This window comes from Kogia breviceps, chromosome X (assembly GCF_026419965.1).
Source record: "Kogia breviceps isolate mKogBre1 chromosome X, mKogBre1 haplotype 1, whole genome shotgun sequence".
Classification (NCBI taxonomy): Eukaryota; Metazoa; Chordata; class Mammalia; order Artiodactyla; family Physeteridae; genus Kogia; species Kogia breviceps.
Genome location: NC_081330.1, coordinates 77,777,049 through 77,799,959, shown reverse-complemented (window position 1 = coordinate 77,799,959; position 22,911 = coordinate 77,777,049). Strand labels below are relative to the sequence as shown.

At 40.7% G+C, this 22,911-nt stretch overlaps 1 protein-coding gene across 3 annotated transcripts in view; it reads left to right on the top strand.

Moving 5' to 3' along the window:
* HEPH (hephaestin) overlaps positions 1-13,636 on the top strand; it is a 109,639-nt gene extending 96,003 nt beyond the window's left edge. Inside the window, exons 16-21 of one of the 3 annotated variants that reach the window (XM_059050978.2) lie at positions 1,074-1,180; positions 2,281-2,506; positions 4,939-5,078; positions 6,159-6,321; positions 9,154-9,198; positions 11,539-13,636. In XM_059050978.2, coding sequence (XP_058906961.2) covers positions 1,074-1,180; positions 2,281-2,506; positions 4,939-5,078; positions 6,159-6,321; positions 9,154-9,198; positions 11,539-11,771 — 914 coding nt within the window. In that variant the 3' untranslated portion in view covers positions 11,772-13,636. Of the gene's footprint in view, positions 1-1,073; positions 1,181-2,280; positions 2,507-4,938; positions 5,079-6,158; positions 6,322-9,153; positions 9,199-11,538 lie in introns of those variants that run through there. The other 2 variants (XM_059050977.2, XM_067024022.1) reach the window with 2 other exon arrangements.
* Positions 13,637-22,911: the final 9,275 nt, after the last annotated feature.

Here is a 22,911-nt window from a genome sequence, read left to right as displayed (position 1 = left end):
AGAACATGGTATATCTCTCCATCTGTTGTTATCATCTTAAATTTCTTTCATCAGTGTCTTATAGTTTTCTGCATACAGGGCTTTTGTCTCCCTAGGTAGGTTTATTCCTAGGTATTTTATTCTTTTTGTTTCAATGGTAAATGGGAGTGTTTCCTTAATTTCTCTTTCAGATTTTTCATCATCAGTGTATAGGAATGCCAGAGATTTCTTTTTTTTTTTTTTTTTTGCCAGAGATTTCTGTGCATTAATTTTGTATCCTGCAACTTCACCAAATTCATTGATTAGCTCTAGTAGTTTTCTGGTGGCATTTTTAGGATCCTCTATGTATAATATCATGTTATCTGCAAACAGTGATACTTTTACTTCTTCTTTTCCAATTGGTATACCTTTTATTTCTTTTTATTCTCTGATTTCCATGGCTAGGACGTCCAAAACTATGATGAATAATAGTGGTGAGAGTGGACATCCTTGTCTTGTTCCTGATCTTAGAGGAAATGCTTTAGTTTTTCACCATTGAGTATGATGTCTGTTGTGGATTTGTCATATATAGCCTTTATTATGTTGAGGTAGGTTCCCTTTATGCCCATTTTTGATTGGAGCTGAATGACAAGGAAAGTCTGGCTATGTATTTGAGGCATCAATACACACAGATCATAACTGACACCAGAAAGATGGCTGAAAGCTTCCATGGAGACAGTATGGAAAAAGAGGAGAAAAGGACTAGAGACAGAGACTTGAAGAAACAGCTGCACTTAGGAGGCAGCAGCAGGATAAGGAGACCAAAACAGAGCCAAAGAAGGAAGGTCATTATAAGCAGGGAGAATAGTAGCAGAACTGCCTTACTAGAGTATTGTACCTGAATATTTAAAGATAGGGACAGTAGAAGAGATGTTGAGGGTGTCCCAGGAGGTAGAAGAATAAAGTCACAAAAATAAAATGAAGACTGATATGGAAATGATGGAGAGATATCTTAAAGGTACTGGGACTCACCTGCCACAGCCTCTTAGGGATACCTGGGAACTGGGAGAAATTTCTGACCTGGTTCAAATGGAGACACCTGTTACCCCTTCTAGGTGAGGTTCTCACTTACCAATGGAACATCCCAGAGAGATCTGGCCCTGGGGCCAATGATTCTACTTGTGTTTCCTGGATCTATTATTCTGCAGTGGATCCCATCAAGGTAAAGACAATATTGGCTTCCTGGAGTTGTCTCAGAAGTGGGCAGGCTGCCTAGCAAAAAGAAGTTATTAAACAGATGTAGTAAGAAACCCAGCACTAAAGTCCAGGGTTCAGGTAAAATTCCTCAAATGCTGGCCTTATTCTAGTAGATAGGAGGAGGGATGAAAGGAATAAGTAGCACCACATGTTAGTTCTGAGGATTTTCTTCCTTGTTTCTTCTTCTTGGATAATATAAGGCAGTATGCTATCATTTAAGCAACCTAGAATTGGTTGTGAAGAGATTGGGTTTTTAGCCCAAATTTTGTTCTGTCTTGCTTTTGAAGTGACTTTAGGCAAGTCATTCTGCCTCTGTTTCCTGGAAAATGGGTTTATTTATGTAGCCACCCATCCACAGGCAGATGTCAACTTTTATTTATTGAGAGCCTACTACATTTTACCTGGTGCTTTGGATGATACAAATGTAAGATACAGTTCCCATTTTCAAAGAGTGTGATCTAGTTGTGGCAGACAGATGAATATAAACAAAACATTAACATTAAATATATAAAATATAACTATATAAACATATATATATATATATACAGAATAAATTTTAAATATAACATAGTATTAGCAGCTCTTTAAAACCATTTAATAGAAAGTGCTGTGGGGGTCCATGAGAGAGTGATTGCTTCTGCTTGGAGGAGAGGATGAATGAGGGGGAAACTGGAGAAGGCAACATAATGGTAGGTAGATATATATTGAGCCTTGAAAGCTGAATAGCAGTATGATAAAAGATAGGGATATGGTGGAGGGGTGGACATTACAGGAAGAAGAAACAGTCTGAGAAAAGGCATTGTGTTGTGAAAGTGGTGAGTTTGGAGATAAACGAATAGTCCAGGAGAGATAAATCATAAGTGAGATAGCATATTTTACCTGTGTCCCAAGATGGTTGTGAAGATGAATTCAGATAATATAGTTGAGGTGCCTATAAATACAAGACATTATGATGAAGTGCTGAGGGCAAAATGGGCTTGGATGTCAGCCTGTCTCTCTGTAGAGCACTACCACTCAGAAACAACTCCATCTAATTCACTCTCTCCCTCTTCCTCCTATCCTTAGGACATGTACAGTGGCCTGGTGGGACCCTTGGCCATCTGCCGAAAGGGCATCCTAAAGCCCAGTGGAGGACGACGTGACATGGACCGAGAATTTGCCTTGTTATTCTTGATTTTTGATGAGAACCAGTCTTGGTATCTGGAAGAGAATGTGGAAACTTATGGGTCCCAGGATCCAGGCCATGTTAACCTACAGGATGAGACTTTCTTGGAGAGCAATAAAATGCATGGTCTGTAGAAAAGAACTTAACCCTCTTCCAAAGAATTCCCTACTGGTTGCATGGGGGTATCTGATAGGCCCATCACAACCCAAGGGAGCATAATTTCTGAAAGGATAGGAAAGTGGAATGGAGACAAATTAGAAGAAATGTCTCCTACTACAGTATTATATATTTCATACATAAAATAGGTAATGTGGTCTACGTTAGATCAAATGTCCAGAAAGCAGGAAGCTGACACTGTAAAGTTGCTGTGGTGACACTAGCACATTTTAACATATTAGAGAAGGCACGATGGACATTTATGACCCTCAATGTACCTGGTGCACTGGCTGATTAGGGCCTGTCTACTTAAAAATTCTGAGTTTAGTTTCTCAATATTATCTTATTTCCTTACCACTCTGGATCTGAGATCTGTTTTATCAATATATTCTAATATAGACAAATGAAGGACAGCTTATCTTTTAATCTATTTTTAAAACAAAGGTTCAATTTACAGATGGAAGGATTGGAGAGAGAGCTTCAGAGAGCAGCATACTGGGTTATATTACATACAAATAAGAGCTTCTTGATGCTCAAATGGATTTTGGAGGTAAATTGTGCACTCAAGCCTTCCTTTGTTCTAGAGATTTGTGTATCTTTAAAATAATAGAGAAAATCTCAAAGAAGAGGGAGAATTTAAGTGCAGCAGACTGTATGAAGTGATTTCTCACTATCTCTTCTAGTGTAGTATTTCTTTGATTTGAGGATAAGTTGCAGCTTTGATAGTGACTCTACTGGAACTCAAAAGTAGATCTCATTGTCACACAGATTCTAGCTATTTCCCCTTGATGGAAATATGAGTTATTCACATTGAATCCAGTGATTCACAAACTTTACGAAATGATTTTTTTAATCTCCTTTCAAATCAGAGATATAAATTGCCCAAAACCAAAATAGAAAGAGGACACAGATCTTGCTAGTGCAGGGGTTTAGCTAATGCTCATTTCCATCTTTTTGTTTATGTGTATATTCATCCAAACTCTTCAGGTATCAATCTATCTACCTATATATCAAGCATTTGTTGAAAACTCTCTGAGTGTGAGCACTAGAGAAAAAAAATAATGTTGGTGTCTGAGGGCAAACAAATAATACCCTTTCCCTCACTTCCAGATTCCTGAACCAATTGAGAAAGAGGCAGAGATGCTTAAGATCAAATGTGAACTTACTGAGAAAGCTAATTGGGAAACTGAATTTAGTTCTGCAACAAAATGGGCTTACTAATACTCCCCCAACAATGGATAGATTTTTCATCCTGTCATTGACGTAGAGGGACAACAATACTCTTTTCCTTCACAGGGGCAAAATCTTCCCCATGATGGAATAACAAATCCATCTGCACCACTTTCTATGGTCAGACTGAGTTAAGCGTATTTAGTCCCTTCTCTCAAATACAAAATTTGGCCAGAGTAAATAGACAGGCTATAAATGTTCCTTCCATTATTTCCTCTCTTGGGATGTAGAATATAAATCATCTTCCCTCTGTGAGAACATGAACAGTAGGGGAGTGTATCCCGGGCATAGTCTTGACAGTGTGAATTAACATGGTGATGAGTGGTTTGTTATCTTTAAAGCATAGGATATGGCCTGGGAAGAGGCAGATGATGAGTCCCACGTGTTAATATCATTATAAATTCCAAGAATGTGACAGGTATTTTTTTAACATTTATTGTAGGCTCAGGTGTCTGCTGGGTGTTCTGAAGATACAAGGAATATAGTATATACATTTATTTCCTGCCTAATAGAAACCTACAACCTAGTTGGGGATATAAAATTTCACAAATTAAAAGATAGGTAAATGTAGAAGGCAGTTTATAGTGAGTTCCAAAGGGTGGTATAGACAGTACTGGAGGAGTTCAAATGTGGACACAGGCAATGAGAGGTGCTGAGAGGCGCTAGATCAGGGAAGTATTATTAGAAGACGTGAAGGTATGACTGGCCTTAAAAGATGGATAAAAGGAGGGAAAATTTCTGGGAGGGAAGATCAGAAACATGAGCAAGAACACAGAGCACATGAATATGGGGCCATATGGGGGGATGGTGAAAAAATCACCTTAATTGAAATAAATATGTTATATAGTGGTAGATGAGTTTGGGAAGGTAGTTTGGGGCTGTAATTTGAAAGACCTTGTTGGCTGAGCTAAGGAAGCGTGGACTTGATATTTTGGGCAGGAGGGAGCTATTAAAATATTTTAAGCAGCAGAATAACATGATCATATTAGTTATTTAGAAAGACCACTCTTATAACACCAATGTGGAAGATAGACTGGAGAGGAACAAATGGAATAAGAATGAGAGAATTTAGGAGGGTAGTGGTATCATCAGAGATGATAGGGATTAGCTCTAGGGTAGTGGCAGTGGTAAGTCAAAATGAGAGATATAAAATAGTTTTTTTTCTCTTACAGCCATTAATGGAAAGCTCTATGCCAACCTCAGGGGCCTTACCATGTACCAAGGAGAACGAGTGGCTTGGTACATGCTGGCCATGGGACAAGATATCGACCTACACACTGTCCATTTCCATGCAGAAAGCTTTCTCTATCAGGTGAGCTGGAAAGAAGGCTGAGTCCCTCAGAGTGCTTTGATATCCATTAAGAAAGAAGAGAATAAAAAGAAACATGATAATAATCAGTTAAAAGAAGAAAGGTCTTCTACGTGGAGTATTGATCAGGGAATTATAGTTTGACTGTGTATCCCAAGGTCAGACATTTCCCCCCAGGCCTTAGCTTTCCCCTATGATATAGAAGAAATGAATGGCTCATTTATGGGATAAGGAGATTGAAGGAATAAATGTAATTGGATCTCAGTCAGGGACTTGAGGTCCAGTAAGCAGTCATCCTGAGTAAGAAATTTCAGAGTAATGTCTCACAATCTCTGAAAGTCCTTAATCCATTCCTGAACTTCAATTCAGGACCTACATGGGACAACATGTGGGTTTTGAAGAAGAAGATTTTGTCTTAGGAAAAGGGGTCAGAGTTGTAGGCATTAATGTGGACTTAAAGACTTAGAAGTCCTGATAAATGTGGTGGCATAGAGGAGAAACTAAATTGTGTTTCATTTCTTTTTTTTTTTTTTTTTTTTTTTTTTGCGGTACACGGGCCTCTCACTGTTATGGCTTCTCCCGTTGCGGAGCACAGGCTCCAGAGGCACAGGCTTAGTGGCCATGGCTCATGGGCCTAGCCACTCTGTGGCATGTGGAATCTTCCTGGACCAGGGCACGAACCCGTGTCCCCTGCATCAGCAGGTGGACTTTCAACCACTGCGCCACCAGGGAAGCCCGAGTTTCATTTCTAAAGTAAATATGTGGATCCTTCCTAGGGGTCAAAGCTTAAGCCTGCTAAAAAGAATGGATATACTAGTTTTTAGCCCCTTAATGAAAGACTAAATGAACTTTACTTTGGGACACTTTAAGAAAAAGTAGGAGAGAGTCTCCTCTGTTGAGTCAGTTTGTATGCATGGGTTCACAGAGGAGATGGATAAGATGGAATCTTTAAGCTGTTCTCTGGTCTGTAAATGTTGAAGTTCTATGTTCCTGGTGTGGATACCCAAGCCATTTAATTCCTCTAAGTTCTGAGACTATCTCTACCCTTCACTCTCTCTCTCTCACCCACAATCTCTCTTGCAGAGTGGAGAGAGCTACCGGGCAGATGTGGTGGATCTGTTCCCAGGGACCTTTGAGGTTGTGGAGATGGTGACCAGCAACCCTGGAACATGGCTGCTTCACTGTCATGTTACTGACCATGTCCATGCTGGCATGGAGACTGTCTTTATGGTTTTGTCCCAAAGAGGTAAAGCCTAATTAGGCTATCTTCTAGCACTGTATCTAGCCTGTAAGAACCAGATAATCCAAGAAGTGACTTGCATCCGTCTTCTGCTTCCAAGAAGACAGAACAGACCCCTTCTCGTGTTCTCCCAACCAATATTCCTCATTCCCTGTTGCTCCCCTGCTCATGTTCCCTCCTAATTTCTTTGATACTTGTTGAGCTCACATGAACTGACTCAGCCTGGCTGGGCTGTATGCATTGATGCTTAGTATGATTTGCTTCTTTTGAATACATTTAATTTGTATGTAAATTTATTATTTTAGAGTTTATTAGAGGTACTAACTATTTCAAATGAATCTTATTAATGAGTTCTTTTTTTATAAAAAAGAAAAATATAATTCTAACAGCCACCCCTTAATTGGTTTGTTTTGTGGGGATTGTCTAAGGCTGGAAAGAGATATTAGCCTTCAATTACAACTAATCCCAGACAGATGCTAACAAGGATGGAAAAAACTTTTCCTTGTATCTGTTATATGGAGACGTAATAGCCAGGGTATTCTCTTTACCAATAAATCTTTGTTCACCACCAATAACAGAAGAGTAGGCTGTGTTGAATTTTGTGTCTTTGGGCCATTAAAGGATTGAGTCTCACTTCTTAAGCCTCTTAACCTGAATCCAGTACTCATCATTGTCCCCCTTGCAAGAGGCTCAATAGAAACTCTTGGGACTCACATTAATCCAGAGAGGTTTTTTCCTCCTGTTTTTTTGTTTGTTTGTTTGTTTTTTTAAGTCATGCTGTTTTGAAAACTGGTTATATTGAGGTAAGTATTCTGGGATTCCCAGCCATTAACATTCTGTCAGCAGGAATAGAAAGTGGGAAAATGTCTTTAGGCATTCAAACAGGGCTAGCAAACCAGGGTAGAAAATACAACTCTGCTATTTACCCCCAGGGAGGGAGACGAATAATTGTACATTATGATTTCCTATATCTTTAGAAAACTTTGTTCTCTGGTAACACATACTGCTAGAATGTGTCTCCCAGTTACTACTGTAGTACTATTCCCCACCACCCAAACAGGCACACATAATTCTTTGCTGTATTCTGTCAGTCCTTAGAATCAAAGAATCAAAGCAACAGATTTTATCCATGTGTAGTAACGTGTCATGTCAAATATGAACCATCTAATAGATAAGAGACTGCATCAATACATATCATCAAGGAACTTCCACGAATAAGAATAGCTTACCTCTCTCTATAATAATGAGCCAGTCCAAAAATTTTACCTATTTACCTTTTGTTTGTTTGACAGACTATGGTCTAATTTGATATTGTTCCAATCATATAAGCTAACAGGCCAACCAGAGGGAAGAGTCGAAGACAGATAGGGAATAAAATACTAATTGTTGGAAAGGGCTTCCCGGTGAAGAAGCAGGGAATGAAAGCCAGAGCTACAAAAAAATATTAGAGTAGGGTAAGGTCATTTTTTTCTACTAAAAGAAGAGAGAAAACAGAAAAAGACCAATGTGTACGTTTGGGTGAGAGGCTTGACAAAAATGTAGATATTTCTGTCTGATGGTCTGTGTTTCATCTGTGATGGAGTAGACAGAGTCATCTACTGAGAATGAAAGATAGATGGTAGTGTAAGGGGCTTAGAAGAGTGGACAAAGTGGTTATGAAATAACCACTCTGGGTGGTGGGGAAAAAGTTACTCTGAGTGATGGGAAATAAATTAATTATTGCCAAGCAGCACTGAGGACTTAGTTGAAGTTGGACCCAAAGAATACTGATCTTTACAATTGTGTATTGTTTCTCCATCAGCATTCATCATACCAGAAAAAAAAATACAAGGAAAGTATAGTTACTGGGGTTTAAGCAAATGATTATAATATTCCTGGTAAGGTAGTAGTTGAAGTGATAGACAATGGAGTCCAGCCTGGCCAGGAATGGAAGAAAAAAACAGGATGAAACTGGTGAGGTGAGAAAAATGGAAGTGTCCAGGAGCTAGAGGTCTTCATGAGAGAAAATAACAGGTTAAATTGAATAAATAGCATTAGAACATGGAGAGAATAGGAGGCTGTTTTTAGATTTTAGACTTATGAGATGGAGCAATTCTGCATAATTAGTCCAATGTGACCATAAGAGTGGTTGATAGAGTTGGAGTATATTTGAAATTTATTAGAGTTAAGAGGTCTAAAAACTGTGAGGCTTAAGTGTTGGATAGGTCAACACTCATGATGGGAAATGAAGACAAGAAAGACTGAGCCACGTACCAAAGACTTCCATGAATGAAGAGAACTGCTAGGTAACAGTGACAAGAAGTGGTTGTGGCTTTTTAGCCAAATAATATAAGCCTTAAAAGAGATGGATCTTTTCAAAAAGGGGAAGAATAATAAATAATCTCAAAGCAGTATTGAGAAGACAAAAAGGAAGTATAGTTCTCAGAAAAGAGCTCAGCCTCATTAAAGCAAGAAGAGGAAGAAGTATTCTAAAATGGTTGAATATGTAGGGATGTAGGTTTGACAAAGAGCAGGGGTTTCCTGAAGGAAGGCTGGGAAAAGGTGGCAAAAAGAGCAATAATGAGGATAAAGTGCCAATAAATATGTAAATATTGGCAGAGGGGTGACTTACCTTTTGGACTCCTAAGCCTATGCTCTTGCTCATATTTTGTGTCACTGCTCAAAATCAAATCCACATACCAATACTGACTTTGATCACAAGATAGTTAATTCCAGTCACCTCCATTTTGCTTACTATATCACAGAGAGTTTCTTCCAACCAATGCTAACCTCCTACAACAAGCCTGTGGATAAGTAGGAAGAATAATAAGACTAACCTCTTTTCTCTTTTTCCTCCAGAACACTTAAGCACTACCACCATCATCTCTGAAGAGACTGGAAAAGGTAGGGAGAATGATACACAGATTGGATAGTTATATATGTTGTGCATTTGGGGAAAAGTGCAGTACCTCTAGAAGGTGGATTTCACATGGCTGAAAGGTGGACCTCAATACTAGCAGAAAGCATCCTGAGATGTATTTAAGACTTCAGAAGCCAGGAATCTAAGGTTAAACTTCCAGTTAAGCTTCCCTCAGCAGGTTTATTCTCTCTGACCCCCATGCCCAACCTCCTGAGTTGAGGAAAATTGCCTCATACTCAGTTGAAGGCTGCTATCTTATCTTCTTACTAATGTGTGAGGGGGAATAAAAGTCAAGGTCTTGCTGATTTGTGAATGAAGGTGCTATAGCACAGACATGAATTCCCCACAAAGACAGTGTGAAACTAGGACAAATGCCATTCAGTCTGCACCAGATAATTATTCTTTCATCTATAGAATACTAAATAGTTGATGCTTTAGAACCATCCATTTCTGTCCTTCCAGAAAATAGAGATTCTTGTTCTATCCAGGCTGGGTTCAAATAATGCTTTCACTCTCTACCTCATTTGTACCTGAACTGAGAAAGATTCAGAAAGTTGTGAGGGGCTAGAATGGACGTTAAAGATCTTCAGTTTAGTCTGGAGGGTTTTCAGCTCTGTTTGGAAAAGTCCTAATGATCTAAGTATCTTATAAACAGTCAACCAGGGGACTAGTGTATGTCCTGGAGTGTTAAGGAGAGGTAAGGTGAAGCAGAGAGAGCAGAGTGACATACATATATGTATATGTATTTGTATATATATACACATATATTTGTATATATACATATTTTGTGCATACATTTGTATATGCATTTGTACATATCAGTGTGTACATACATACATACATCCTCATAAGCTCTTGTTTGTTAAAAATGTTCAACAGTGGGGAAAACCCCTTAAAACTGGTGGTCTACTAAAGCCCAATATTTTTTGCATGAGAAACTGAGAGATGGAAAGTGATTTTTCCAAGGTCACAAGAGAAGTAAGTGGTAGAATGTAAACTCAAAACCAGAATGTTTCCCAGCTTCCATTTGAGCTCATTATATTTCATCTTCTCTCAGTTCTGTAAGAATATTGATTCATCCAGTTATACATTCATCAAACACATACTAACTGCCAGAGACACCACAAAAGTAAGACATAGTAACTATTTTCCAAGAGATTCATGTATAAAAGTGGAATGAGACACAGAGACAATAATTGCAGTGCTGGATACTATATGTTATTTTTTTAAGTGGGGAAACAATAATAACAACTGATCAATTATTGTGCATTTGCTGTCTTCCAGGAGCTATGTTAAATATTTTATAAATATCAACTCACTCAAGCCTCACAATAAACCACTGAATTAAGTATGGTTATTATCCCCATTTTATAAAAGAGGAGACTGAATTCCAGAAGTGAGGGTGGATTAGGTCACTTGGCCCAAACAAGTAAATTGTGGGAGTACAAAGAGTACAGATACTTTGGACACACAAAAGAAAGACCATTGTTAGTTATACAGCTGAATTGAAGAAAGCTTTGCTGAGACCTATAATGTTTAAGCTAAGAATAGAATGGTGAGGAAGAAGAAAGGGTGTTCAGGCAACAGAAGCAGCATGAGAAAGTCTTGGAAGCCTGAAAGAGGCTCACCCATTCTGCAGAACAAAGAATGAGTTGCTATTCCTGAAGATAGTAAATCAGAGTAGGCTAAGTTAGAACCTGATCGTGAGAGTTGCAATGTCTGACTTGAGTCTGAGCTTTATTCCATAGGCTAATTGGAGATCATCAAAAGTTTGTATGCCAGGAACTAAGAAAATTAGATATTTCACCTAGAAATATCAATGTGACATCAGTGTTATAATGACCCAAAGATGTGAGAGACCAGGCAGCACAGAGGCAGGCTCTTGTCATGGTCCAATGGTCAAAGTGAGTATTGATAAGCTAGATAATTGAGTCAAACTGCTTCTCAGGAGTTTCTACTTACTGCTCCCAGTTCTACCCTCTGGAACCACACAAACCAAATTCAATTCTTTTTTTTTTCTACATCACAGGCTTTTATATATTTAAAGAAATATATAAAACACTCACTCTGAGTGTTAGCTCTCTCCATGGGGGGATTGGTGCCTCAGTGCTTCCTAATGATTTTCTCAGCTATGACATTTTGTTACGCTGGTTCTCTGTAACCTCCGAATCTGTCATCATTGGCTGATCTTTTGAGGGATAAGGATAGTTCCTCTGTCCTATTTGGATGACCTTATTTCTCCTCTCCCAGTGTTGACTATAAAAGAAGACATTTTAGAGTATTCTCCATCCCAGGTTTCCTACTTGCTTCTTGTTTCATTTCAGTAGCAATCCCCAGAGACATTGGAGAAAGCAATGTGAGGATGCTGGGCATGCAGATCCCTGTAAAGGATATCGAGATACTGACTTCTGTCTTGATTGCCATGGGTGTCACTCTGCTGCTCATTGCTCTGGCTCTTGGTGGTGTGGTGTGGTACCAGCATCAGCAGAGAAAGCTACGGCGCAACAGGAGGTCCATCCTGGATGACAGCTTTAAGCTTCTGTCTCTCAAGCAATAACAGCTGGATCCTGGAACTGCACATCTGGAACACACTCCCAGCATGTCATGGACTAGCAGCTGACCTCACTGTCACTGTCAATGGGGCATGGGTTTTAAAGAGGCAGAGGAGGGAATAAAACTCAAGAGATTATTTCTTCACTAATTTATTTACATGGAAATGATATGCTTTATTTTTCTTTAGTTTCTTTACTCCACTTGGGCACCTGGGGCTGAGTCCCTTAGTATCTAATATCACAAATTTCAACAGCTATATTATATCACCCACTGACACTTGGAAGGTCTGGTAATTTCTAAAAACTGAGTCTTCTCACAAAGGAGATACCAAGAGTAAGTTTCACTGATTAGGTTCCTACTGCTTTCCAGGACCTAGGCAAGTTCAATTTGAACTGAGGCTAAGTGAGCTGTGATGATAATCCAAATCTAAACTAAGGACTAAGAACATAGGCATGATGCGGAATGGGTGGGGTGAGATTTTAAGATACAAATTGTATTTTGATTCTTCTTGGCAGTGAACTATTTTGGTTAAGTGGATAGATGGAATATTGTTGTCATGAGCAACTACAACTTTTGGAGGCAAAAGCTCCTCAGGAAGCCAGTACTCCAAGTTCTTGGCACAGTTGCACTGAAAGGAATATTGAGTGTCCTCTCCATGTTTTAGTCAGAAAATCCTACACATTAAAGTGCTTGTTAGAACACCAAAAGAGTGAACTTGGTGAATTTGATTGTCTCTGTGGCGTCTGGGAGGTTGTGACTGTTATTGAAAAAGAGAGCACTCAGCGAGACTGGTGGGGGTGAATAGTGTTGGGCATAGAATGGTTCTGCCTATCCTTTGTGGACCCTGCAGGTTTGTGTTTTGGAAGTGAAGAAGCTGCCCCAGAGGAAGCCTCAGAATCAGAGTGGTGGGTACCATCTTTTGACCCATAAGTGCCAAAAGTATTCTGAATGCTAAGAAAAGTTGCCAGAGGGAAATAGAGGGCTGAAACTAGGCTCAAACCTTTACACTGGGCAAGGAGAGGTAGGCACAGATCTAATGGGCTCTTTTGGTAGTTGAGGGTATGAGAGGCCTACTTGCAATTTTGGGGGCCTCTTTATAGGGTAGAGTCCTTTCTCTGGTAATTTAAAGCAATATTCCTTTGTCACTTACAAGTTCAAGCCTCTCTAAAACCTTGGTCAGAGAGCATAGACAAGACACAGAGTAGGGATGGGATAAGATGGCCCATTCTTACTATAGTATCCATAATACCATTTTACATGGTAAGTGGAGAACGGAAGAGGCATCAGGGACAGTTAAAATAATAACTAAAATGCATAGTGCTTTACACTTTACAAAGCATCTAATACCTGATTGCATTTTACTTCCCTTAGTTCTATCAGGGTGATACTTTGTCTTACCTTTTAGCAAACAAATGATTATAGAGAGTAAGTGATTTTACCCCAGGCCATTCAGCTAAAAATTGAGTGGGGATTCAAGCCTTCATCTATTCAACTCCAAATACCTGCTTCATCTTTCTATATCATGGAAACTCCACTAATTTCCATCATTTGTTACCAATATTGAATCCAAATTTCCTTTTCCTGTCTTTCCAGCAAAACTGTCTGACTAGTTAACAATGCTTTGCAGATTAACTGTAGAAACCTACAAAGCTGGTGTTCAGTTGCTAAATAATGTTGAAAGTCGGAGGGTAAAACACAGGCCAGAGCCCATCATTCATCTTAGTTTACTGTGGTCAATGGCTCTGTGGAGAGCTTTACTGGAAGTCTCAGAAACATATCAGGGCATGGGGTAGGGAGAAGATTTGGATTATTAGTGATAAAATCAAATGAGAGTATTTAAACCATTGCATAATAAATGAACTTAACAGCAGAACTCTGTTGGTGTATTGTTAATGTGAAGGTTATTGAAAACTCAGTGCACTCTGGGGACTCTACTCAATTATTGTAATTTGTATGCAAATGGAAGGTGTTCTCAGTCATGAATCTTAGACAAGGAGAAGTAGGTGGGATGGGGATACATTTCTTCTGAATGTGTAACCCTGATCCTGATTGGGGAATGTAAGCTCAAGCCCATGTATTACAGAAAAGTATGCATTTTTGTAGTGGGAGTGCTCCCTGTGGGGATGTAGGAGATGTTTTTGACAATTAGTGGCACTTCCATCCATTCAATTGCTCAAGTCAGAAATCCCCAAAGTAAGCCTTGTTTGTTTTTCCTCTAAAATATCTTTAATTTATTCATCTGTTTCTATCTTCATTGTTACCACTCTAGACTAAAGCACAACCATCTGTTGCAAGGACTTGTGTGGTAGCCTCCTGCTTATATCCTACATTCACTTTAGCTTCCTACAATTGATTCTCCATGCAGAAAAGTGATGTTTGAAAAACATAAATTGGACTTCCAGTTTAGATGAGCTGTCATAGGTTCACCTCTCTCTGGAGATAAATAAACCTTGGAAATAATTTAAAAAGACAACAATAGAAGGACTCAAAAAGAGGAGAGGAAGGCAGCCTGAAGAAGAACAGAGAAACATAGCAACAAAGCATCTTCCTAACACCTAACCTAGAAGAATGCAGCCAAAAGTCAAAAAGAAGTCCTAGTGACAACCCCAGGTGGGCCTGGGACTCTGGAAGGAGGGACAGTGGAGGAGCCTTGCTTACATCAAACCATGGAAGCTGTTCTTCAACTCTGCTGACCAGAGACTCTCCTCCCCCAGTTAGACATTAGGAAGCAACTGCAAGGAGAATCCCAACATAGCAATCTGCAGTCCAGGAAGCTCTCTTTGTGCCTGTAAGCTGGAGAATCCCTTTTCCTACCCAGAGACAATAATGGTTCTGGCAGAGGTCAACAGGAACCTCAGTGACACCAGAGAAACCAAGCAAGACTGAAGAGCACAGCAAAGTCTCTGAAAGTTACATTGCCATTGGAACACAAAATTATGTCAGGACTTATGCTAAACATAAACAGGGTTACTACCTCCTAAAATAGATCGTTTTAATATGATTCAGAGTTCTATCATATCGAGAATCAGTAAAATCACAACTTGAATGAGAAAAGACAGTATACTTTCTGGTGCCCTCTATGTGGGCAGTGTGGGTCATTCTGTTGTGGTGGGCTGATTACTGTGAGGACACTGGTACGTGGGACTGTACCCCTGTCCAGTTGGTTGCCAGACACTGCCTTGTGCAGAGTCTGTGAGCCACAGGTGATCAAGGCCATGTCCTGGTTTGGCTGCTTTCACAGTCAGGGGACTCCAGGTCCTGGTGCCAAGCCACAGATGGTTGTGGCCATGTCATAGGTTGACTGGCTACTGAGCCCAGGGGGATCTCAGGGCTAGTGCTGGCCCACCAGTGTGTATAGCCAGGTCCCATGGTGTCTAGCTCTTGTGCCAGGGATCTCAGAGCAAGTGTTGAACTGATGTTGGATGGGGCCCCAGGACACCCTGGGGTGGTGTTGGCCTGCTAGAGGATGGGCTGGTTCTTGCCACAGCTGGATGCAAGGCTGCCGTGGTCCCAGGGCTGGTGCTCACACACAAGCAGCTGAAGCTCGGTCCTGGGTGTCAACTGACTTGCAGAGCTAGGTCCTGGGATCCCTGGCTGTGGGGCAGGGGTTCCCAGAACTGGTGTTGGCCCACTGATGTCCAGCTCCAGGGCCCAGGATGACCCAGGGCTAATGCCAACACACTGGAGGGTGGAACCAGAGATTGAGTTCACTCTCTGCAGGACCCTGTGTACCCTAGAGTTGGTATAGGTAGATGGATAGGGCAAGGGACAAGGGAATCCTGGGGCTGGTGCCAGGCTGCTGGTGTTTGCACTGTATGTTGACACAGCTGCCTACAGGGCCTTGGTGATCCTGGGGCTGCTGTCTGCCTACTGGTGGGTGAGGCCTGGTGCCAGAGCTAGTGCTAGCCCACAGGATGGCAAAGCCAAGTCCTAGGGTCTCTGGCTATGGGACCCAGAGTTTCTGGAGCTGACGTTGTCCTACTGGTGGGTGGTGCCAGGGCCCAGGGAGTCCTGGGGCTAATGACCGCCCATTGGTGGATGGAGCTGGGTCCCAGCATCTCTGGCTGCATGACTCTGGTGGTCCCAGAGAAGTTTTCAGTACAAGCGTGGGTAGGATCAAGGCTCAGGTGATCCTGGGGCTGTTGCCCATGCCCTGGTGGGTGATGCTGGGTTCCAGGATTACTAATCATCCACTAGTGGAAGGGGTTGGTTCCTGGACCCTCTGGTGGGGGAGTCCAATCCCAGGAGGGCTTGCATCTCGGGGTGGGGGGTCCTACAGAAGCTGGCCTGCTGGTGAGTAGGGCTGTGTCCCTGCTCTGCTAGCTGCCTGACATGGAGCATCCCAGAACTGGTGCCAAATGGCTGATGGGTGGGGCCAGGTTCCAGCACTAATAAGCAACAACGGTGCTTACCAACACCAGTGTCCTCTTGGTGGGATGAGCTCCCATAAATAGCTACTGCCATTGTCTGTGTCCCCAGGGTGAGTTTCAATTGCCTCCTGCTTCTCCAGGAGGCTCTCCAAAATCAGTAAGCAGATCTGACCCAGACTTCTTTTAAATTACTGATTCTGCTCTGAGTCTCAGAGCACGTGAAATTCTGTGTGTGCCCTTTAAGGGTGGAGTCTATTTCCCAGAGTCTTTTGTCTCTCCAAAAAGCCCCACTTGCCTTCAAAGTGTTCTGGGGGCTCATCTTACTGGTGCAGGACCACATGGCTGGAGAGCCCAATGTGGGAAGAACCAGTGCAATTGGTATTATTCTCCTTTTGTGGTCATATACCAGGGAATATGGGTCTCAACTATATGGAAGCTGTCTCTCCTACTCATCTTGTGATTCCTTATTTATATCTTTAGCTGTAGCATATCTTTTCTGCTAGTCTTCAGGTTGCTCTCATGGATAGTTGCTCTTTGAATAGTTGCAGTTTCATTGTGCCCATGGGAGGAGGTGAGTTCAGGGTCTACCTAGTCAGCCATCTTGTCCATACCTCCATCCAGTCTCATGTTACAATTAAAAAAAAAATTCAGACACTATGTTAGACACTAAGGATACAGGGATAAATTGTTCAAGCTCATTTTCCAGTACAGAAGACATTTATAAGTAAAGTGCTCTGAAAGCAGATGGAAGAACCAGATAACTGGGAGGGATCAGGAGGAATAGCAAAGAGAGTATACTTCAGCTGAACCTTGAAGGATGAGGAGAAACTTGGTAGATAGTTGAAAAAGCATTCTATGCCAGGCTAACAGAATATATGACAGCAAGGAGCTTGAGAATGTATTGTGTCTTTAGGATGTAGAAAAGGAAATTCATATTTTAATATGTCTAATGGAGAAATATTGCTTTTTCCCACTAAATGTGCTCCTACTCCATTCTATCCCATTTCACCAAATGGTATCACCATCTGTTAAGCTATTCAAGATGGAAATGTAAGCGTCATCCTTCAGCCCTCCCTTTCCCTCACCCCTAACTTCCAATATAACTATAATTTATACCAGTAGTATATTCAAAATATATCCAAAATCAATCTATTTTTAATATTTTTACTCCCCGAGCCAAGTCCAGACCATTATCAACTTTCAACTCAAAAAAGCAATAACCTCCTCCCTGTACATAATTTTACCCTTGCCTTCCCACTACCCATCCTTTCCACTGCAAATTGTGAGAACTTTTAAAAAACATAGACTGGGAGAGGAGATTCAAATGGTAGAAGAGTAAGACGTGGAGATCACCTTCCTCCCCCAAAATACATCAGAAATACATCTACATGTGGAACAACTCCTACAGAACACCTACTGAATGCTGGCAGAAGACTTCAGACCTCCCAAAAGGTAAGAAACTCCCCATGTACCTGGGTAGGGCAAAAGAGAAAAAAGAAAAAAACAGAGACAAAGGAATAGGGATAGGACCTGCACCAGCGGGAGGGAGCTGTGAAAGAGGAAATGTTTCCACACACTAGAAGCCCCTTTGTGGGCACAGACTGTGGGTGGCAGAGGGGGAAGCTTTGGAGCCATGGAGGGGAGAGAGCAGCAACAGGGGTGCAGAGGGCAAAGCAGAGATTCCTGCACAGAGGATTGGTGCTGACCAGCACTTGCCAGCCCGAGAGGCTTGACTGCTCACCCGCTGGGGCAGCTGAGGGCTGGGAGCTGAGGCTTGGGCTTTGGAGGTCGGATCCCAGGGAGATGACTGGGGTTGGCTGCCTGAACACAGCCTGAAGGGGGCTAGTGTGCCACGGCTAGCCAGGAGGGAGAGCGGGAAAAAGTCTAGAGCTGCTGAAGAGACAAGAAACTTTTTCTTGCCTCTTTGTTTCCTGGTGCACAAGGGGAGGGGATTAAGAGTGCTGCTTAAAGGAGGTTCAGGGACAGGTGCAAGCCACGGCTATCAGTGCAGACCCCAGAGATGGGAATGAGATGCTAAGAGTGCTGCTGCAGCCACCAAGAACCCTGTGTGTAAGCACAGGTCACTATCCACAGCTCAGCTCCCAAGAGCCTGTGCAGCCCACTACAGCCAGGGTCCCATTATCCAGGGACAACTTCTCAGGTAGAACACACAGTGTGCCTCAGGCTGGTGCAATGTCACGCTGGCCTCTGCCGTCACAGGCTCGCCCTGCATTCTGTGCAAATCCCTCCACCCCAGCCTGAGTGAGCCAGAGCCCCTGAATCAGCTGATCCTTTAACCCCATCCTGTCTGAGCGAAGAAAAGATGCCCTCAGGCGACCTACACAGAGAAGAGGGGCCAAATCCAATGCTGAACCCCAGCAGCTATGCAAACAAAGAAGAGAAAGGGAAATCCCTCTCAGCAACCTCAGGAACAGTGGATTAAATCTCCACAATCAACTTGATGTAACCCTGAATCTTTGGAGTTCCTGAATATACAACAAATCATCCCAAATTGAGGAGGTGGACATTGGGAGCAATTATATATATATATATTTCCCTTTTTCTCTTTTGGTAAGTGTGTATGTGTATGTTTCTGTGTGTGAATTTGTCTATATAGCTTTGCTATTACCATTTGTCATAGGGTTCTGTCTCTCCGTTATCTTTTTAGTATAGTGTTTTGCACTTGCTATCATCGGTGAATTTGTTTTTTGGTTTGGTTGTTCTCTTCTTTCTTTATTTTTTATTACTTAAAAATTTTAATTATTTTTTTTATTTTAATAACATTATTTTATTTTATCATCTTCTTCCTTTCTTTCTTCCTTTTGTCCCTTTTATTCTGAGCTGTGTGGATGACAGGCTCTTGGTGCTCCAGCCAGGCATCAGGGCTATGCCTCTGAGGTGGGAGAGCCATGCTTAGGACACTGGTCCACAAGAGGTTTCCCAACTGCACAGATTATCCAATGGCAAAAATCTCCCAGGAATCTCCATCTCAACAGCAAGACCCAGTTCCACTCAACGACCAGCAAGATAAAGTGCTAGACACCCTAGGCCAAACAACTAGCAAGACAGGAACACAACAGTATCCATTAGAAGAGAGGCTGCCTAAAATCATAATAAGGCAACAGAAACTGTAAAACATACCACCAGACGTGGACCTGCCCACAAGAAAGACAAGATCAAGCCTCATCCACCAGAAAACAGGCACTAATCCCCTCCACCAGGGAGCCTACAGAACACACTGAACCAACCTTAGCCACTGGATACAGACACCAAAAACAAAGGGAACAACGAACCTGCAGCCTGTGAAAAGGAGACCAAAAACACAGCAATTTAAGCAAAATGAGAAGACAAAGAAACAAACAGCAGATGAAGGAGCAAGACAAAAACTCACCAGACCTAACAAATGAAGAGGAAGTAAGCAGTCTACCTGAAAAGGAAGTCAGAATAATGATAGTAAAGATGATCCAAAACCGTGGTAATAGAATGGAGAAAATAAAAGAAACGTTTAACAAGGACCTAGAAGAATGAAAGAGCAAACAAACTGTGATGAACAACACAATAAATGAAATTTAAAATTCTCTAGAAAGGGTAAATAGCAGAATAACTGAGGCAGTAGAATGGATAAGTGACTGGAAGATAAATTAGTGGAAATAACTACTGCAGAGCAGAATAAAGAAAAAAGAATAAAAAACTTGAGGACAGTCTCAGAGACCTCTGGGACAACATTAAAGGCACCAACAATTGAACTATAGGGGTCCCAGAAGACGAATAGAAAAAGAAAGGGACAAAGAAATATTTGACAAGATTATAGTTGAAAACTTCCCTAATATGGGAAAGGAAATAGGTAATAAAGTGCAGGAAGAACAGAGGGTCCCATACAGGATAAATCCAAGGAGAAACATGACAAGACACATTTTACTCAAACTATCACAAATTAAATACAAAGAAAAAATATTAAAATCAGAAAGGGAAAAACAATAAATAATATTCAAGGGAATCCCCATAAGGTTAACAGCTGATCTTTCAGGAGAAACTCGCAAGCCAGAAGGGAAGGGCAGGACATATTTAAGGTGATGAAAGGGAAAAAACTACAACCAAGATTACTCTACCCAGCAAGGATCTCATTCAGATTTGATGGAGAAATTAAAACCTTTACAGACAAGCAAAAACTAAGAGAATTCAGCACGACCAAACCAGCTTTACAACACATGCTAAAGGAATTTCTCTGGGCTGGAAACACAAGAGAAGGAAAAGACCTACAGTAACAAACCCAGAACAATTAAGAAAATGGTAATAGGAACATACATATTGATAACTACCTTAAGTGTAAATGGATTAAATGCTCCAACCAAAAATCATAGACTGGGTGAATGGATACATAAACGAGACCAGTATATATGCTGTATACAAGAGACCCACTTCAGACCTAGGGACGCATACAGAATTAAATTGAGGGGATGGAAAAAGATATTCCACTAAAATGGAAATCAATAGAAAGGTGTAATACCAATTCTCATATCAGAAAAAATAGACTTTAAAACAAAGACTATTACAAGATGCAAAGAAGGACACTATATAATGATCAAGGGATCAATCCAAGAAGAAGGGGCTTCCCTGGTGGCGCAGTGGTTGAGAATCCGCCTGACGATGCAGGGGATACGGGTTCGTGCCCCGGTCCGGGAAGATCCCACGTGCCGCGGAGCGGCTGGGCCCGTGAGCCATGGCCGCTGAGCCTGCGCATCCGGAGCCTGTGCCCCGCAACGGGAGAGGTCACAACAGTGAGAGGCCCGCATACCACAAAAACCACAAAAAAAAAAAAAAAAAAAAAAATCCAAGAAGAAGATATAACAATTGTATATATTTATGCACCCAATATAGGAGCACCTCAATACATAAGGCAAATACTAACAGCCATAAAATGGGAAATAGACAGTAACATAATCATAGTAGGGGACTTTAACACCCAACTTGCAACAATGGACAGATCATCCAAAATGAAAATAAATAAGGAAACAGAAGCTTTAAATGATGAATTTTTAAATATGGACATAATTGATATTTATAGGAAATTCCATCCAAAAATAACAAAATACACATTCTTAAGCACTCATGGAATATTCTCCAGGACAGATCATATCTTGGGTCTCAAATCAAGACTTGGTAAATTTAAGAAAATTTAAATGGTATCAAGTATCTTTTTGAACCAAAACACTAGGAGACTAGATATCAATTACAGGAAAATATCTGTAAACATATAAACAAATGGAGGATAAACAATAGACTACTTAATAACCAAGAAATAACTGAGGAAATCAAAGAGGAAATCAAAAAATACCTAGAAACAATAGAAAATAAAAACACGATGACCCAAGCCCTATGAAATGTAGCAAAAGCAGTTTTAAGAGGGAAGTTTATAGCAATACAATCCTGCATTAACAAACAAGAAGTATCTCTAATAAACAAACTAACCTTACACCTAAAACAATTAGAAAAAGAAGAACAAAAAAACCCCAAAGTTAGCAGAAGGAAAGAAATCATAAAGGTCAGATCACAAATAAATGAAACAGAAATGAAGGAAACAATAGCAAACATAAACAAAACTAAAAGCTGGTTCTTTGAGAAGATAACCAAAATTGTTAATCTATTAGCCAGACTCATAAAAAAGGAAGAAGACTCAAATCAATAGAATTAGAAATGAAAAAGGAGAACTGACACTGCAGAAATACAAAAGAATATGAGAGATTACTACAAGAAACTCTATGCCAATAAAATGGACAACCTGGAAGAAATGAAAAATTCTTAGAAATGCACAACCTGCCGAGACTGAACAAGGAAGAAGTAGAAAATATGAACAGACAAATCACAAGCACTGAAATTGAAATTGTGATTAGAAATCATCCAACAAACAAAAGCCAAGCACCAGATGGCTTCACAGGCGAATTCTATCAAACATTTAGAGAAGAGCTAACACCTATCATTCTCAAAATTTTACAAAATATAGCAGAGGGAGAAACACTCCAAAACTCATTCAATGAGGCCACCATCACCCTGACACCAAAATCAAACAAAGATGTCACAAAGAAAGAAAACTACAGGCCAATATCACTGATGAACATAGATGCAAAAATCCTCCACAAAATGCTAGCAAACAGAATCCAACAGCCCATTTAAAGTATCAGACACCATGATCAAGTGGGGGTTATCCCTGAAATGCAAGGATTCTTCAATATATGAAAATCAATGTGATATCCCATATTAACAAATTGAAGGTGAAAAAACATATGATCATCTCAACAGGTGCTGAGAAAGCTTTTGACAAAATTCAACACCCATTTATGAAAATAATCCTCCAGAAAATAGGCATACAGGGAACTTTCCACAACATTGTAAAGGCCATAATGACAAATCTACAACCAATGTCATCCTCAGTGGTGAAAAACTGAAAGCATTTCCAGTAAGATCAGGAACAAGACAAGGTTGCCCACTCTCACCACTCTTATTCAACATAGTTTTCAAAGTTTTAGCCACAGCAACCAGAGAAGAAAAAGAAATAAAAGAATACAAATCAGAAAAGAAGAAATAAAGCTGTCACTGTGTGCAGATGACATGATACTATACATAGAGAGTCCTAAAGGTGCTACCAGAAAACTACTAGAGCTAATCAATGAATTGGTAAAGTAGCAGGATACAAAGTTAATGCACAGAAATCTCTTGCATAATTATACACTAATGATGAAAATTTGAAAGTGAAATTAAGGAAACACTCCCATTTAC